At 49.8% G+C, this 18412-nt stretch overlaps 1 protein-coding gene across 1 annotated transcript in view; it reads left to right on the top strand.

Moving 5' to 3' along the window:
• Window positions 1-18412, top strand: part of LCMT1 (leucine carboxyl methyltransferase 1) — a 57982-nt gene that overhangs the window by 17801 nt on the left and 21769 nt on the right. Inside the window, exons 2-5 of the mRNA XM_002711830.5 lie at window positions 2485-2576; window positions 7638-7759; window positions 12655-12731; window positions 13789-13850. Coding sequence (XP_002711876.2) covers window positions 2485-2576; window positions 7638-7759; window positions 12655-12731; window positions 13789-13850 — 353 coding nt within the window. The remainder of the gene's footprint in view (window positions 1-2484; window positions 2577-7637; window positions 7760-12654; window positions 12732-13788; window positions 13851-18412) is intronic.

Genomic DNA, 18412 nt, shown 5'->3' with positions numbered 1-18412 from the left:
AGCTGCTCTGATATGAACACAGATGTACCAAGCAGCAGCTTAACTGCTGTGCCGAGCACCTGCCCTTGTCCTCATCTTCTGCTTATCTGTGCCTCTGTCCTTTCTCTTTCGCTCCTCTGTATCACCAGGGCCTAGCACATGGCAGACAATACGTGTTGCTTGCCTAAACCAATAGTATTGAGTATTCCTGAGTCGAGAGCAGTAGAAACTCCTCTCTGTGGTCCAAGGGGGCAGAAATGAATCCAAGTTTGTACTTCCAGAGGGAGGTGATTGATCAGCTTTTCAGTAAGGTTCCACAGCAGTGCGGCAAGTGTCTTCCTTGCGCGAGTTGTAGAACAGGGGCTGTGATACTGTTGAAACAGTTCCTGCGCTGGCTGTTGAAGCTGACTGGATCCTTTCCCCTGCTTCTTCCCAGCCTTCAAAATGGGAGGACATGAAGTCACTAGTCCACCCTTCTTGTGTCAGCGGCAGATACAGCTTTCGCCACTAGGTGGCACTGGGTGATCCCTTTGAAATCATTTCTCAAACCCCTAGCACTTACACCCCTAGCATACACTGGAAACAGAAGTTTCAAGACAGTTTTAGGCTTTACTGCCTGAAGTGCAAGCTGATATTTTCTATTTAACCCTAGCCTAGAGTTTTTTTTTTTTCTTTTTCTTTTTTCTTTTTTGACAGGCAGAGTGGACAGTGAGAGAGAAAGACGGAGAGAAAGGTCTTCCTTTGCCGTTGGTTCACCCTCCAATGGCAGCCGTGGCCGGCACACCACACTGATCCAAAGGCAGGAGCCAGGTGCTTCTCCTGGTCTCCCATGGGGTGCAGGGCCCAAGCACTTGGGCCATCCTCCACGGCACTCCCTGGCCACAGCAGAGAGCTGGCCTGGAAGAGGGGCAACCTGGACAGAATCCGGCGCCCCGACCGGGACTAGAACTTGGTGTGCCGGCGCCGCAAGGCGGAGGATTAGCCTGTTGAGCCACGGCGCTGGCCCTCTAGCCTAGAGTTTTTAAAAATGTGTATTTGAAAACTATTAAGCTGATTTTTTACAATGTTTGAGTCACAACTCAGTGCCTGACAAGCACTGTTTTAGAAGAAGTTCAACGTTGCAGTGTGGTCCGCTCTTTTCCCTTGGGCAGTCTGGGCTTATAGAGAAAAGTGTGTTCATTAGTGAGTGCTCTGCCTCTTTTTGTGTTGAGTTGAGGCATTGAGAAGCTGAATGTAGATGCTTCTTTATGGATGTCTGTGGGTGTGCAGATGTTAGAGGCTGTGGGAGACGTGCTTATGTAGAACTTGGCACCTAGGCCCTGTTGTAGTCAAGGTACAGGTAAGTCTTCTTGGTAGAGAAAAAGCAGGGAAGAGATGGGTACATGCTTTTGGCAGCTTGGAGTCTCTCCGTAGACTCACCATAGAGCACACACCCCCCTTAAATGTCAGCTTGCTCATCAGGCAACACGGACACGTGATGTTGCGCTGGACAGCAGTGAGGAGGCTGAGGCCGTGAGTACCAGAAGCTTGACTCAGGTTGGCTGAAATAGTCAAGACATTGATTGATTGTCTCACACAATAAGCACCGGGAGAACTGGCTGCAGGCCCACAGAAGCTGGGTGTGGCCGTAGGGATCCACGTTGTTTCCATGGCTTAGTTGTCCTGAGCTGGATCTACGCAGGCTGGCAGGAGGCTTCCCGTGGAATCAGGGTCTCAGCTCCCGTAGTGGAAACACCAACCTTGGCCAGAGAAGATTTAGGGGACCCTGAGCATTTTGCAAGTTGCAGTTGTTCTGTGTGCATTTTTCTGGCTTCTTCACCATGACCTCTGCAGTGTCATAGTTAAGAGTAGTTTCGAGGGGCCTGCGGTATGGCATAACAGGCAAGCTGCCACCTGCAGTACCGGCATCCCAAATGGGTGCCAGTTTGAGTCCTGGCTGCTCCACTTCCAATCCAGCTCTCTGCCATGGCCTGGGAAAGCAGTAGAAGATGGCCCAAGTCCTTGGGCCCCTGCACCCACGTGGAAGACTTGGAAGAAGCTCCTGGCTTTGCATTGGTGCAGCTCCAGCCATGGCGGCCAACTGGGGAGTGAAACAGCAGATGGAAGACCTCTCTTTCTCTTTCAGCCTCCCCTCTCTCTGTACTGAGCTTCTCGTCTACTGCTTTTCGAGTAGTAGTGACCTGACTAGCCCTGGCCAGTGCGTTTGCTAGTGATAGATGGGATGAATGGTGGCAAGTCTCCTGCAGGAAGTATGTGGCATTCGGCCCTGGGACGGGAGTTGGTCCTGTGAGGGAAAACCAACATGGGAAACGCGAGGAGCTGTGCGACAGGTGGAGGGATGGGTGGATGGTGAGTCTTTGCATTTGCGGTGGGGCACTGAGCGAGCATGTGTTGGCCTTGTGGGCTGGACGGCTCTCCAGGAGATCGGGAGCTGCTTCCTGTGAGCTTGGCCGCAGATCCTTGGCCTGAACCTGCTAATCTCTGCCCACCTCCCTCCATCTTCAGGTTTGCGGTGAGCCTCGGCTACTGGCATGACCCTTACATCCAGCACTTTGTGAGACTGTCTAAGGAGAGGAAGGCCCCCGAGATCAACAGAGGCAAGTGACCACCTCCCTCCCCCGGGGCCAGAGGTGTGGGGGTTTGTTAACTGGAGACCCAGTGCCCTCTTCAGCAGCATAGGAGAGTGCTCATTTCCCAGCACTGCACCTCATACAACGTTTTTTAACACAGATTTTTTTTTTTTTTAAATATTTAAGTCATCTGCTGCAGTGGCCGGGGCTGGGCCAGACCAAATCTGGAGCGTGAAATTCCATCCGGTTTCCCAAGTGGGTGGCAGGGGCTGAAGCACTTGGGCCGTCCTCTGCTGCATTCCGGGTGGATTAGCAGGGAGCTGATGGGAAGTGGAGCAGCTGGACAGCCATCGGTGCTCTGATGTGGGCGCCTGTGTTGCAGTCCGCAGTTACCCACTCACTGCACCAGTGCCAGCACCTGTGAGACTTTCATCTTTGTGAATCTGATACGAGAAAAGCCTCCTACTGTAGTTTTACTTTGATTTATTTATTTTTTAAAGATTTATTTACTCTCCCTCTCTCTGCCTCTCCTCTGTGTAACTCTTATTTGAAAGTAAGAGTTACACAGAGGAGAGGCAGAGAGAGGGAGAGAGGTCTTCCATCCGCTGGTTCACTCCACACTTGGCCACAAAGGTGGGAGCTGTGCCGATCCGAAGCCAGGAGCTTCTTCCAAGTCTCCCACGTGGGTGCCGGGACCCAAGCACTTGGGCATCTTCTACTGCTTTCCCAGGCCATAGCAGAGAGCTGGGTCGGAAGTGGAGCAGCCAGGTCTCGAACCACCACCACTTCTCTCTCTTTGCTGCCGGCACTTCAGGCCAGGCCGTTAACCTGCTGTTCCACAGCACTGGCCCCTATAATTTTATTTTATATTCCTCTTAAGGTGACATTGAACATGATTCTTCTGTTTGAGTCCCATTCAAAAATCTTTTACTGTGAATTGTGTTCATGTCAAAGATAACTTTTTATGGCCCCGTGATGGTGTTAGGTAATAAGACCGTTAGGCTCTGCGAGTAATTTCCATCAAGGAGGTTAACGGATTGGAGCCAGGAGCCTGCCGTACTCTCAGCCAGAAGGAAAAACTGGCCAGATGGCTGTCACACTGTGTGTGCAGGGACGTGGGCCCGCAGAGGACTCCTGAGGGAAGTTCTGTAAGGACAGCAGAGAGGCTGAAGTGCCGCTTCCTGAGAACAGGGCTGTTCCCTTTCCTCTCCTCCCTCCTGTGCCCTGGAGGCGGGTTTCCCTCCGTGCTGCAGAGGCAGAGACCTGCCACGCAGTGTCCCCCAGCCCTGAGCCCAGCTGCACGCCAGCATGCCTTCCTCCTCCTCTCGCCCTCTGCCTCTGGACTGGGGGGCCTACAACCCCGTAGGAGGGTGCTGCCCCGAGAGCGTGCAGTAAGGATCCTTGTCTTCCATTTCCAGTCCTCATGGGTGGTATTTCCCTACAATATGATAAAAATGATTTACCAGAAAATAAAATGAAGACATACAAAGAACAAGGCCAAATTATTTACTAGTATATTGAGCAGAAACAAGGTTACTCTGCCAGATTGCAACAAATGTTTAAAAAATGCTATGCTCAAATATCGTCCATAGAGGCAGGTGTTGTGGTGCAACTGGTTAAGCTGCCGCTTGGGACAGGCACATCCACTTGCAATCCAGTTTCCTGCTGATGTACCTGGGAAGCCAGCAGATGATGGCCCAAGACATAGTGAAATTTCTGGCTCCTTGTTTTGACCTGGCAGCTGTGGCTGTTAGCAGGCGTTTCGGGAATGAATCAGTAGATGGAAGATCTCTCTCTGTGTGTCTGTCATTCTACCTTTCAAATAAATAAATTAAAAAAATTTTTTATTAAAATAATCATGTGCAATTTAAAAACTCTTCGCCCACACACTTTGAGCACTTTGATTCTGTCTCTGTTCTTTCTTTCAAGTTTTTAGATTTATTTGAAGGCAGAATGACAGGGAGAAACAGAGATCTTCCATCTGCTGGTTCATTTCCCAAATGCCCACAACAGCCAGGGCTGGACTGTTACAAAGCCAGGAGCCTGGAACTGCATCCTTGGTCTCCCACGTGGGTGGCAGGGATCCAGGCACTTGGACCATCTTCTGCCTCCCAGTACATTAGCAGGGAGCTGGATAGGAAGTGTGTAGTGGGCAGGAATGAAACAAGGTCTGTGATATGGAATGCAGGCGTCCCAAGCCACAGCTAATCCTACCACAGCACAGTGCCTGCCCATCTTCCCTTCTTCCTGCTTTGTGTCCCGTGTCCTTTCTCCAGGCTTATGCACCAAGACCTAAGTCATTTTCTTTGGCACCTGCTTACTTCGGGCCTCTCCTCACTGGCCAACATTTTACTTGGAGCTTCTGGTGTGTTCAGGGTGGAGGTGAAAGGAACAGGATGAGAAATACGGTCTCCTTCACTTTGAAAGTCATCTGCTGGCTGGTGCTGTGTTGTAGCAGGTAAAGCTGCCACCTGCAGTGCCAGCATCCCATATGGATGCCAGTTCGTGTCCAGGCTGCTCCACTTCCAATCCAGCTCTCTGCTATGGTCTGGGAAAGCAGTAGAAGATGGCCCAAGTCTCTGGGCCTCTGCACCTGCATGGGAGACCTGGAGGAAGCTCCTGTTCCTGGCTTCAGATCAGCCCAGCTGTGGCCAATGCAGCCTCTCTGTCTCTCTGTCTCTCTGTCTCTCTCTGCCTCCTCTTCACTCTCTGTGTAACTCTGACTTACAGATAAGTAAGTAAATCTTAAAAAAAAAAATGAAGTAGAAGTAAATCTTAAAAATAAATAAATAAATAGAGTTATCTGCCCCATTTCCTCACCCAAAGTTTGCATTTTACTGGAGTCCTGAGTGGGTTCACTGTAGCCATAGAAAGCTTGTTTTCTTTTTCTTATTCTTTGTCCATTTCTTTTTCTTTTTCTTTCCCTTTCTCTTTCTCTTTCTCTTCTTCTTTTAAAGATTTACTTATTTATTTGAAAGGTGAAGTTTCAGGAGGGAGAGGCAGAGGCAAAGAGAGAGAAGTCTCCAGCCCCTGGATTACTCCCCAGATGTCCACAACAGCCAGAGCTGGGCCAGGCTGAAGCCACAAGCAAGGAGCTTCTTCTGGGTCTCCCACTTGGGTCGAAGGCCCAAGCACTTGGGCCATCTGCTACTGCTTTCCCAGGCACACTGGGGAGCTGGATCAGAAGTAGAGCCACTGGGACTCGAACTGGCTCCCGTATGGGATGCTGGCACTGCAGGTGGTGGCTTTACTTGCTGTAGCATACCGCTGGCCCTGGAAACCAGACTAACAGGAAGAGCTTGTTGTGCAACTGTTTCGATGTAAAACTTGTCTGTGTTAAATAAAACTGAGCATTTTATGTTTCTCAAGATTAAATAGCTTGTATTTGATTTGGCACAAATAACTTTTTTTTTTTTTTGTTTGTTTGTTTGTTTTTTTTTTTTTTTTTTTTTTTTTTTTTTTTTTTTGACAGGCAGAGTGGACAGTGAGAGAGAGAGACAGAGAGAGAAAGGTCTTCCTTTGCCGCTGGTTCACCCTCCAATGGCCGCCGCTGCAGCCGGCGCACCGCGCTGACCCTGGCAGGAGCCAGGAGCCAGGTGCTTTTCCTGGTCTCCCATGGGGTGCAGGGCCCAAGCACCTGGGCCATCCTCCACTGCACTCCCTGGCCATAGCAGAGAGCTGGCCTGGAAGAGGGGCAACCGGGACAGAATCCGGCGCCCCAACCGGGACTAGAACCCGGTGTGCCGGCGCCGCTAGGTGGAGGATTAGCCTATTGAGCCAACAAATAACTTTTAAAAGAGAGAATTTGAAAGTTGGCATTTCTCACATCAAAGATAATCCTTTGGGCATGAAGAAGGGCCAGTGTTTGTTTTTTTGTTGTTGTTGTTATTGTTGTTTTTTTACAGGCTTATTTTATTTATTTGAAAGGCAGAGTAACAGTGAGAGGGAGAGACAGAGAGGAGGAGAGATCTTCTGTCTGCTAGTTCACTCCCCAGATGGCCACAGTAGCCAGGCTGACGCCAGGAGCCTGGAACTCCATGCAGGTCTGCCACATGGGTGCAGGGGCCCAAGCACTTGGTCCATCATCCACCTCCTTCCAGGGTGCATTAGCATGGAGCTGGATCAGAAACAGAGCAGCTGGGGCGCAAACTGGTGCTCTGTTATGGGATTTCCTCATTGCAAGTAATGGATTAACCGGTGGTGCCGTGTTGCCGGCCCTAGGTGTTCTGTTTTGCTCCTTTGTCAGATGGGCTTTGTAGGGCCAATTCCTTTTTTTTTTTTTTTTTTTTTTTGCTTTAGAAGCTTTTATTGTGTGCTGTGGTCACCTTGGCCATCTCTGGGTTACTCCTGCTCCACACTGCAGTGGACTGAAGCCCACAAGGGCAGAACCATGTGTGTCCCTTAGACCATGACATCCCAGCACCTGGCTCGGGGTCAGGGCACATAGCAGGTGTGCTGGCACCCGTGTGAGGTCAGCCGCCTAACCAGAGACACCAGGGTACCAGAGAGCTCGTGGAAACCGGAGTCCTGGTTGCTTGGTTGGTGTACACGGCTCTGAAGTCCATGGGCGGCTTGTTCATATGACTTGTTGTCCATGAACCTTCTGAAGAGCCCTCAGATTCCTGGTGTGAGCTGCGGACTGAAGCCATTCCACAGCGTCCTTGTGACAGTGCACAGTGAGGAGGGCACAGAACTGAGAAGTGCTGGGGAGAGCAGGTGGCAGTTTGATGTCCTCCTAAGACGAAAGCTCCTGGCAGTGAGCAGGACCCCCTCTGGCCCCTGTGGCACCAACCACATTCCAACCTCATGTGGTGACTCCACGAGCAGCCCCTGTGCCAGCCGGCCATGCCCCTCCCCACAGGGACCTGGGCAGCACGGGTCTAAGTGAGCGCATCCTGGAGAAACCCGCCCGCCAGATGCAGTGGAGAGAGGCCAAGGTCTGTGGCCTGGGTGTCCTTGCTGAGAAGCAGAAGGCGCCTTGAACAGCTCCCTGCAGCTTTGCTGAGCTCCGCCTCCCCGTGTGGGTTGGGGGTGGGGGACTAATTGCTGACATCACTAAGCGGTAGCTTGTCTCTCTCCCTGTCTCAGGATATTTCGCGCGAGTCCACGGTGTCGGTCAGCTTGTAAAGGCGTTTCTACAGAAAACAGAATGTCGTTGTCAAGTCCTCAACCTCGGGGCTGGGATGGATACAACCTTCTGGAAATTAAAGGTGAGTCCAGATTTTCCTCCTCCCTCCCCAGCTGTTGAGGTCTGTGTGGCTGAAAGCTGTAAAAAGCAGCCTAAGAGGTAAGAGGTGACAACGTGCCTCCTGCCCCATCTCCAGCCACCATGCCCAGGTGCACCGCTCTGTCCCGGGTCCATGGTTTATCTGGCCAGAGCCCCAGTGGTACATGTTTCAGGTTGTTTTTAATTGTTGTTGCTCTCAGCATAATTAACACAAATATCTGTGTGTATTTCCCCTGTACATGTGAAAACAGGAAGTAAAAATCCCCCAGTGGAACTGCTGGGACAAAGAGTCCTGATTGTGGGCATCGTGGATAAAACCTGGAGATTTGTGGGATTGGGTGATGATAATATGGTGCCAGGTCTTTTCTTGGCTTCTGATTTCATGCTTTAACTGCCATTCTTTTTTTTAAAGATTATTTTATCCACTTGAAAGGCAGAGTTACTGAAAGAAAGGGAGAAAAGAGAGATAGAGATCTTCCATCTGTTGGTTCACTGCCCAAATGGCCAGGGTTGGGCGAGGTCGAAGTCAAGAGCCAGGAGCTTCTTCCGGTCTCCCATGTGGATGCAGGGGCCCAAGCACTTGGCCCATCTTCTGCTGTTTTCCCAGGCTCATTAGCAGGGAGATGTGTTGGAAGTGGAACAGCTGGGACTCGAACCAGTGCCCATAGTGCAGCTGTAATTACATACACACAGAGGAAAAGAGACCTGGGTCTGGTGGGCAGCAGAGCCAGTCTTAGAGCTCTGAATTGCCAGTCTTGGAGACCTGGGCTGGGTCTTTACTGCCAAACCTTTTCCCTGCGAAGCCTCCTCTGGCTGTTTTCTTTGTTGTAGGTTGGTACAGAGTTTGCTCAGTTCTTCTATGAGGTCGGTCTTGTGGCAGTAACGGGTATGTGCATTTTGCCAGATTTCCTTGGAGGTGTAGACCGAGATAACTGAGAGTGTATGGACATACCCGACCTGCAGATCTGTCTGGTGGTCATTGGATCCCTGATAAGAAGGTCTCCTGTAATCAGAGGTCCCGGCCTTTCTCTCATGAAGTGACAATTGGTGGCCTCCCCCCAGTCTTGGTACTCGTTGTTGGCCTAGAGTAGGCTAGCTAACACGTCTGATGTGCTTTACAAACATGACCAAATGCGTTGCATGACAGCTCTGTGAGGCTTCACAAATGAGACATGGGGCTGCAGAAGTCGTGTCTGTCAGAATTGCACGGCCAGTGGTATGGACAGGGGACAGATGCCGGCACCACGGTGGGCCCACTGTGTGTGTGTGTGTGTGTGGCGTGTCCTGGGCTGTGGTGTGAGGACCTAGAACAGGACAGTGTAAGAGGACGCGCTCCATCAGTGCTGACTGAGGCCCCTGGAGAAAGCTGCCGCTGGCTCTGTGCAGCCTCCCCTGTCCTGTAGGTCCGCTGATGGTTCATCAATCTGCAGTTCCAGTTTCTGAGCAAAGTACGCTCAGGGGCACGCTGCACCCCTGCCCGAGAAAGAGCGTCTGTGCGTGCTGAGGAAGGGGGGTTGCAGTGTCTGACACTCCTCTGTGCAAAGTTTCTTTATTTTGATGGATGACTGTATTTGTCTGAAGGATTTTTTCCCTTGGGGTGGGGAGTTCCAAGTTCTTTTTGTAAATACCTATTATACGTACACGAGTGTGCTTGAACAAGTTTGTGGAGAGGCACGTGTTTGGCTTGTGTATTGGCAGTGTTAGTGTGCGTTAGCCTTGACAGTAGAGTTAAGTAGTGAGAACGGAGAGCATCTGGCCTGCAACAGCTTAAATGTTTACCTTCCGGCTCTTTTCAAACGTCTGCCCATCTCTGATTTAGAGATACACAGGTTTCCATGAAAGTGTATGGCAAACCTTGTCCGTTGGTCTTAGTGCCTCATGCACCTTCCACCCGGGCTGGTTCCCTCGTTGTACCTGCAGGCTCAGCGTCAGTCCTGGGCTTCCTGCCCTGCTGCCACTACTGCATGAGCTCCTTCCGCTTGCTCTCAGCAGCCTGTGACTGTTTATGCCATGGAGGATTCCTGTTACGGTTTACAGAGGAGGTAGCTCCCCACACTCAGTGTGCACTTTTTTTTTTTTTTTTTTTTGACAGGCAGAGTGGACAGTGAGAGAGAGAGACAGAGAGAAAGGTCTTCCTTTTTGCTGTTGGTTCACCCTCCAATGGCCGCCGCGGCCGGCGCGCTGCGGCCGGCGCACCGCAGCCGGCGCGCCGCGCTGATCTGATGGCAGGAGCCAGGTGCTTCTCCTGGTCTCCCATGGGGTGCAGGGCCCAAGCACTTGGGCCATCCTCCACTGCACTCCCTGGCCACAGCAGAGAGCTGGCTTGGAAGAGGGGCAACCGGGACAGAATCCGGCGCCGCAACTGGGACTAGAACCCAGTGTGCCAGTGCTGCTAGGTGGAGGATTAGCCTAGTGAGCCGCGGCGCCATCCTTCAGTGTGCACTTTTAAATCCCAGAGTCTTAGGTTAATGGCTAAGGGATTGGCGTCAGTGGTTGATGGATTAGGGTGCAGGCTTGATCTAGTTATGGTGTCTGAAGGTGAGGCCTTTGGGAAGAGACTGGATTGGACTCAGTAGCTAGTGTGGGGCCCATGACAGAACTGTAATGGACTAGAAGGAGGCAGTGAAGAGTCTGCTCCCCGGGCCTCCGCTTCCTGGCTCACCACGGCTCCTGCCTCTGCGCCCCTTCTCCCGTATCAGACGCTAGATTAACACAGCTGCCTGATTTGGACTGGAATCTCCAAAAGTCTCAGCTGAAATGAGCCTCCCTCCTTCCTAGGAAGCTCCTCTTGGGTATTTCCCTTGTCACAAAAATCCACCCGGTGAAGCTCCCATCTGGAGGGCAGAGGGCACAGGGCGGTCGATATTGTCACGTACACAGAAAGGAAAGGGCGAGTGGAACCCTTGAAGTGGACTCAGTTTCTCGGTGTCTCTTGGGTTCTGTCTCCACACGGGGGAAGCAGTGTGTCTGTTGGCAGTCTGTGACGGGGTTGCTGTCATCCCCTGGAGTCTGAGGCTGCCTTCTAGCGTTAGGTCCCGTCTCGGGCGTCTCCATCCTCCCCGCCACAGGTCTGGCACACGGGAGAGTGTCTAAGGTTGCAGAGAATCACGGCACAGGAAGTTGAAGTCTCACTTGCTACAGCCATTTCACCTGTTTCTCTGTGCCAAGAAGCTGTTTCTTTGTTTGATTTATTTATTTGAAAGTCAGAATTAGAGGGAGTGAGAAAGAGAGATCTTCCATCTGCTGGTTCACTCCCCCCACCGAAATGGCTGCACCGGCCAGGGCTGGGCCAGGCCTAAGCCGGGAGCTTCGTGAGTCTCCCACGTGGATCTAGGGGCCCAAGCGCTTGGGCCATCTTCCCCAGCTTTCCCAGGCAGGTTAGCAGGCAGCTGGATCAGAAGTGGAACAGCTGGCACTCAAAGTGTGAAGCCACAGTGCTGGCCCCGAGGCTGCTGCTTTATAGCTCCAAGTGTGCCCTTTAGGAGCCTTCCTTATGCAGTGAACTCAGAGTTCTTCTGAGAGTCACGTGAGCCAATGTATGGGAAAGTTCTTTTTTTTTTTGTTTGTTTTCAAAATGCTGTTATTTATTTATTTATTTATTTGACAGGTAGAGTTAGACAGTGAGAGAGAGACAGAAAGGTCTTCCTTCCGTTGGTTCATCCTCCAATTGGCACTATGGCTGGAGCTACGCCGATCCAAAGCCAGGAGCCAGGTGCTTCCTCCTGGTTTCCCATGTGGGTGCAGGGGCCCAAGCACTTGTGCCATCCTCCACTGCCTTCCTGGCTCAAAGCAGAGAGCTGGACTGGAAGAGGAGCAACCGGGACTAGAACCCTGCGCCCAAATGGGATGGCAGCGTCACAGATGGAGGATCAACCAAGTGAGCCATGGAGGTGGCCCCGGGAAAGCTCTTTAGAAAGGAGGAAGGCCTTTAAGAGTTGGAGGACACTGTTACACCCGTCATTCATTTGCTTTCTGGAAATTTGGAAGATCTTTAACTTTCCATACCCTGAGAGTAGAAGTTCTTAAAAGGTGGTGTAGAATTTCTAAGCACAGGTTACATTCATGGGGCAGGTGTTTTGGCACAGTGGGTTAAGCTGCCACTTGGGATGCCTGTATCCTCTATTCCTGTGCCTGGGATCAATTCCCCCCTCTTCATTCCCATTCAGCTTCCTGCTAATGTGCCTAGGAGGTAGCAAAGGATGGCCCAAGTGCTTGTGGCCCTGCCACCCACATGGGAGACCCAGATGGAGTTCCTGGCTCCTGGCTCTGGCCTGGCCCAACCCTGACTGTTGCAGACATTTGAGGAGCACCAGCAGCTGGAAGACCCTCTCCGTACCCCACCTTTTCTTTCTATCTCGCTGCCTTTCAAATTGATTAGTTAATTTTGAAAAAGATTACCTCTGGTACGAGCTTTCCAGTGCAGTGGGTTAAGCGGCAGCCTGTGATGCCAGCATCCTGTGTATGCACATTGGATCGAGTCCCGACTATTCCACTTCTGATTCTTCTCCCTGCTAATGCGCCTGAGAAGGCAGCAGAAGATGGCCCGATGCCTTGGGCCCCTGTGCCCACGTGGGAGAGCCAGAGGAAACTCCTGACTCCTGGCTTTGGCCTGGTCCCGCCCTGGATGTTGGGGTATTGTAGCCATCTGGGAAGTGACTGGTACATGGAAGACCTCTCTCTCTCTCTTTCTCTCTCTCTGCCTCTGCCTCTCCCTCTCTGTAACGCTGCCTTTGAAATAAATCTTAAAAAAAAAAAAATAAATAAAAAGCCTGCAGCAGCAGCCCATTGGTCTTGGTGCCTTGTGCTGCGGGTGAGGAAGATGATCAGCGAGTATGTGGGTGAAGAAGCACTGATAAAGACCGTGTGTGTTTTCCGCAGGATGAAGGTCTCCTGCCAAGTAAATATTTTGAAGTCGACTTCCCGATGATAGTAACGAGGAAGCTGCACAACATCAAGTAAGTGTGGGCGTCAGGCCCAGGGTCAGGGCTTCTCAGCAGTCTCATTCGCACGCACACACCCACCCTCTGAACTGGTACTTTAAATAAAATCCTACTTCTTATGTTAAAAACTTTGTTTAATGAACACAGGAGTTTCAGCTTCTAGAGATGTCTGATCCTTCCAGATTGGAAATACTGTTCAGGCTTCTTCTTTTCCGGGTTATCCTTTGAAAATAAATTCTTTACCTTTTCTAAAACAAGATTGCATTTTATATGAAACATGCTATTAATATGGAAGTGGCATTTCTGATGCCCTGGGAACTGCAGACTACACTGAGCTGTTAGAACTCTGCATGAAATGAGAGTAAATGGGCTCTAAGTGAAGCCCAGAGGTGGTTCCCTCAGATAAAGAGTAGATTGCTGCTGTGTTTACCTGTTGGGATATTGAGTTTGAGTCTCCGATTGCTGATTTTTTTCATATGTTGGGTTGGTGGAGTTATCACAGAAATGTTACTAAACTTTAGGTTTGTGTAAGAATCACTTCTTTCTATTACCTAAGGCAGATCACAGCTACTTAAAATTTTTGTTTGAGAATAGGCAAGAAACTCAAATATTTAGAAAATTCTTGTTAGCCTGTCTTTAACTGTTTCTGAGTTTAAGCGCTTTTTGATCACTTTGTGATTTGCCCATTAAATCTTGAATATACTATTTAGCAGCCCTAGTCTGAATATACACTGAATTCTTATTGTGTGTGCCTGGGGTCAAATGTATTTACCTAGTGGCTCTGCACAGTAGCAGCGTGTACAGGCTGAGCACTCCTGATCTGAAAATCCCAAATGCTCCTAATTCTGACACTTTTTGAGCATTGTGTCTGAGTGGGGATAAGCAACAGAGAAACTCTACGCAAATATTAAAAAAAAAAAATCCAAACTCTGAAACATTTATATTCCCAACATTTCGGGTACAAGCCCCTCCCCCTGTGTCTGCCCTGTCACTAGCAGGATCTGCACTTTTGCAGCCAGGGAGCTCTTGAGTAAACTGACTCATCCTTCTCCGTTGTCCCGTCTTCCCTCAGATGCAAGCCTGTCCTGCTGAACCCCATTGTGGAGTTACACTCAGAGGACACGCTTCAGATGGGCAAGTACTCGGAACCCGAGGAGTGCAGTGTGAATGCTGGAAGCATTTGTTTGCTACCTGTTTTTCCTTTTCCTTCTTAAAGATGTGTGTGTGTGTGTGTGTGTGTGTGTGTGTGTGTGTGTGTAGGGGGGTTTTACACAACATATGCGGCTGCTGATAGATGCTTACTTGTAGCACAGTTACAGTGAAGGAATTTACAACGACTTTCTGTGTGACTCTTCTTAGATGGCCTTAGGTCCCCAAGCTTAAATTTTTTTTAAGATTTGTTTTTACTAATTATAAATGCAGAGTGACATAGAGAGAGGGCGAGACAGAGATCTTCCATCTGCTGGTTCACTGCCCAAATGGTTCTAACAGCCAGGGCTGGGCCAGGCCAAAGCCAGGAGCTTGGAACTCCATCCGGGTCTCTCATGTGGGTGGCAAGGGCCCAAGTACTTGGGCCATCACTCTACTGCCTTCCCAGGCTCATTAGTAGGGAGCTGAATCAGAAGCAGAGTGGCTGTGCTCAAACCAGGGCTCTGGCATGGGATGCCAGCATTATAGGCCGCAACTTAACCCTCTGTGCCACAACACTAGCCCCTTAAATCAGTTTTTTTAAAGAACTGCAATTAGTTGCTAGCATTTCAAAAATAGATTTCTCATGAAAAATCTCAGTTGCCACCTACCCCTGGAAGAATCAGGATGTGGTAACATTAGACCCTAATTCCAACACGGCAGTAATTGATGGCAGCTGCCTCATTTAGAGGAACTGTGCCTCCTCCAGGTCTGGCCTCCATCCACTGTCTTACTTGAGCAGCTCCACTCATGTATAGTATCTGCTGGGCCCCTGCAGTCTGGTCAGTTTCTCTGCCCAACTTTTAATTAGGAATGTTTCTATCAATACTCCCCTCACCTCTGAGCCTTTCAAATTACGAGAGTCTCTTTCAGAATCTTCCGTTATTTTCAGTTTGTGTCTGATAGAGCATTTAAAAGAGTGTATTAGTTCCCAAGATCATAAAACCTGCTCTGTGAAGATAGCCTTCTGTAAAGGTCAGTGTGGGAAATATCCCCACCTGTCCCCCAAGAGATGGACTCAGACTCACAAGTTCAGGGAAAACGAGACTTTGTTGTTGGTCTTGCAAGATCAGATGTCTGAGGAGCAAGCACACGCAGGAAAGTTACAGGAAATCATGTGTATCCTAGCGCAGGTCCTCCCCTGGTTCCTCACTGGCTGAGTACTGTGGGGTGTGCAGTCTTCTCCTGAGGTCACCTAAGTGATAGTTACCTTTCTCAGTCCTTCTCTGTACTTTAATTTCCTCTTGTCAGTTGCTTACTCCATAGCATCCTGTTTGCCTGAACGACTCTGCAACTCAGCCAACAGTCATTTTCCATGCTGTGTTGAGAAAGGACCACCAGACATTTTCTCCCCCCGCCCCCAGAAACCTCTTATTTAAGGTATACAAACTTATGCATTTCATAAATACAAATTTGGGAACATAGTGATTCTTCTCACCCTACCCTTCCTCCGACCTTCACTCCTACCCTTCTTCTTCCTCCCTCTCCTATTCCCATTTTTCTGTTTTAATAAAATCTATTTTCAGTTAATTTTATGCATGTAAGATTAACCCTACTCCAAGTACAGAGTTCAACAAATAGTATGAGGAAAAAAAAACACAAAAAAACTGTTCCTCAGCAGTTGAGACAAGGGCTGTTCAAAGTCATCTGCTAGTTCACTCCCCAATTGCTTGCAACAGCCAGCGCTGGGTTCAGGCTGAAGCTAGAAGCCAAGAACTCCATCTGGGTCTCCCACATGTATGATAGGGACCCACGTTCTTGTCCCATCACCACTGCTTTCCCAGGTACAGTGGCAGGAAGCTGAATTGGAAGCCAGAGCAGCCAGGACTCCAACTGGTTCTGTTTTGTGGAATGCCAACCTCACAAGTGGCAGTTAACACATGGTACCACAGTGCTGCCCTCCCCAGAATGAGTTTTTAAAACAGAAATCAAGGCAGTCCATACAGCAGACTCATGGAATGATAATTGCTTCAAGAAGCACTCTGACCTCAGAATCAGCCCTGAAGGCATTCTGGTTTGGCTGAAAAGCCCATGAGGGCATTTCAGGTGTGGAAAGCCAAGGCACTGTGGCAAAAAGTGTCCTACATACATGAAGGACTTCTGTGGGCGAGACCCTGGTGGAAAGAAGTGAAAGGGTATACTTTTCTTTGAAGGGAGGAGAGAACTTCATTTTACTTATGGCCTTGTCTAAATAATGAAGGAGTTTGTGGATTTAAAAGGCTTCCATAGCCTAGGCATCTCATGTCAAAAGCCTCAGGTGATCACTGACATCATAGTAAGAGTGTTAATTGTTAAATTAACAACAGGAGTCACTGTGTACTAACTTCCCATGCAGGACCTCTGTCCTCAAAGGGTTGTATTATGAGAGTTAATAGTAAAACTTGTTCCCAAAGATTTACTTTGTTTTAGTGTATTAAGTGGAGGATACTCTTCTGTCTCATAAATTATAGTTATGTCTAGGTGCTCGCGGGCCTCTGTGTGCCTCCTGATTTATTTTCAGCCACAGTAACCCTCATCACCACAGGGGTCTGCTGCTGTCCTCTGAATGTGCCAAGGCATCCTGTGCCCCAGGCCTTTCCTCTTCCCTCCGCCGGGTCTTCTCTTCCTTCGCAGTTTACTTGATGATCTGCTTCTCATCCCCTGTTCTCAGTTCAACCCCCACCTCCTCCGAGAGGCCTTCCCTGACTACCAAGCTGCGGAGCAGTCTCCTCTCCTTGCTGCCTGAGGCGTCACTCTTCTCACACTACCTTCTCTAGTTGCTTCCCAGGACCACGTCCTCTGATGTCATCTTAATTATGCATTTATTTACTCGCTTGCTCGCCCTCTCCCTCTGCCATGGAAGCTTCCTGAGAACACCTGTGTGCTGTTGCAACACATCCCCAGCAACTAGGACAGTACCCGGCACCGGGAGTGCTGAGTGAGTAAACACACACACCTTACCTGAACGACTCTGCGCTTTTGTCACCCATCTCAGCTCCTTGACGGAGTGAGTGGGTGTAAGGAAAAACAGTCAACACAGACATTTCAGAGCGTTCCCCGGCCTCACAGTTGAGCCCTCAGGAGGAGGGTCTGTCCAGGGAGAAGACTGCCCGACGAGGAAGGGCGTGCAAGGAGCTGGCAAGCTGTGTGGCTGGAGCTGGCATGGAGGGAGGAGTGTGGTTCAGGGTGAAGCTGAAGAGAAGGTGGCAGGGACAGCATCACCCGGGTTCTCCAGCCCTGCTAAGAATGCAGATTCCATGCTGAGAGAGCTGGGAAACCGTCCTGCATGCCCTTCGCCACACGTGGCCTTGTTCCTGATTCCTTTTCCCTGCAGGATGGGCAGGGACCAAGCCTGCTTTTCTTCAGCCTATCCCAGAACATAGTGCTCACTGAGTATCAGAGGGTGGACACGTGGACACAGGAAATCCTCTTTATGGCCCAGCAAACCTTCAGAAGTGTCTCCATTGTTCCTCTCCCCACCCCCTACCTAAAAAGTGTCCCAGGGAAAATCTATGCATCTTTGCAATCCTCACCAATAATTGGTCTTTCATTGAAGACATGGTGCAGGCAATTGATGGGATCCACCAAACATCAACACACTGCTCCTGATACACTTACTTGGTGGTGATGGAATAGATCCTTAGTTCTGTGATACAGCAGCACTGTGGACTGTGGACTGTGGACTGTGTGTGTGTGTGTGTGTGTGTGTGTGTGTGTTTTACTGTGTTACTTTATAAAGCTTGATGCTTTTCCAGGTTAACATAATTAAAGCATAGGAGCTTGATGAGGCTGATAATTAAAGTCTGTAGAAGCTTTTGCCCCATTAACAAATCCCTGCAACACATGTGGCTTCGAGCATCAGCTGTCTCTTAGGTCACAATTCTGCAGCCTGACCAATCGTGGGTTTGTTTTGGTGGACCTTCGAGCACTTGGCTAGATTTCATCGGGGGTCTAGTCTCTGCCAGAGACCACATGTGTAGCAGGCATTGACTAGCCTAGGGGACCCACCTTTCTTGGCTCATAGTGCCCTGTGTCTCAGCAAATGTTTCACAGAACCCTGAGGCAAGTAAACAAACAAATGCAGCAGTTCTGTGTATCAATTATTTGGGTTCAGACATCTTAAATATTTACATCCTAACAACTTAATTAGTCATTTGGGAAAATAATGCACATTACGTTGAAGGAACAAACGCTATTTTTATTTCACTCTTGAATAATCACAATTGCGACTAATGAGCTGTGTGCCCTCGTTGAGCACTTGATGCTGTCACTTTGGTATCAGCTGGGACACTGCCCCGTCCACCTTGATGTTCACACAGTACTTTTCAGCCACACCAGCGTCTGTTACTTGGCTTTGGGAAGATAGGAGGTCAGGAAAGGAATGCACAGCAGTCTAGTGCTGAGCCTGGGGCTGAGTCGTGCTGGTGGTTTGCTTCTGTCTGACCAGCGCCGAGCCTCTGCGTTTCCCTCAGAGATGTAAACTATCTCCTCCACCTCTGTGAGTCTGGGCCCACCCCAGGGCCCCATGG

Source organism: Oryctolagus cuniculus, chromosome 19 (genome assembly GCF_964237555.1).
Source record: "Oryctolagus cuniculus chromosome 19, mOryCun1.1, whole genome shotgun sequence".
In the NCBI taxonomy this organism is placed as follows: Eukaryota; Metazoa; Chordata; class Mammalia; order Lagomorpha; family Leporidae; genus Oryctolagus; species Oryctolagus cuniculus.
This window is presented reverse-complemented; position numbering and strand designations above follow the sequence as displayed.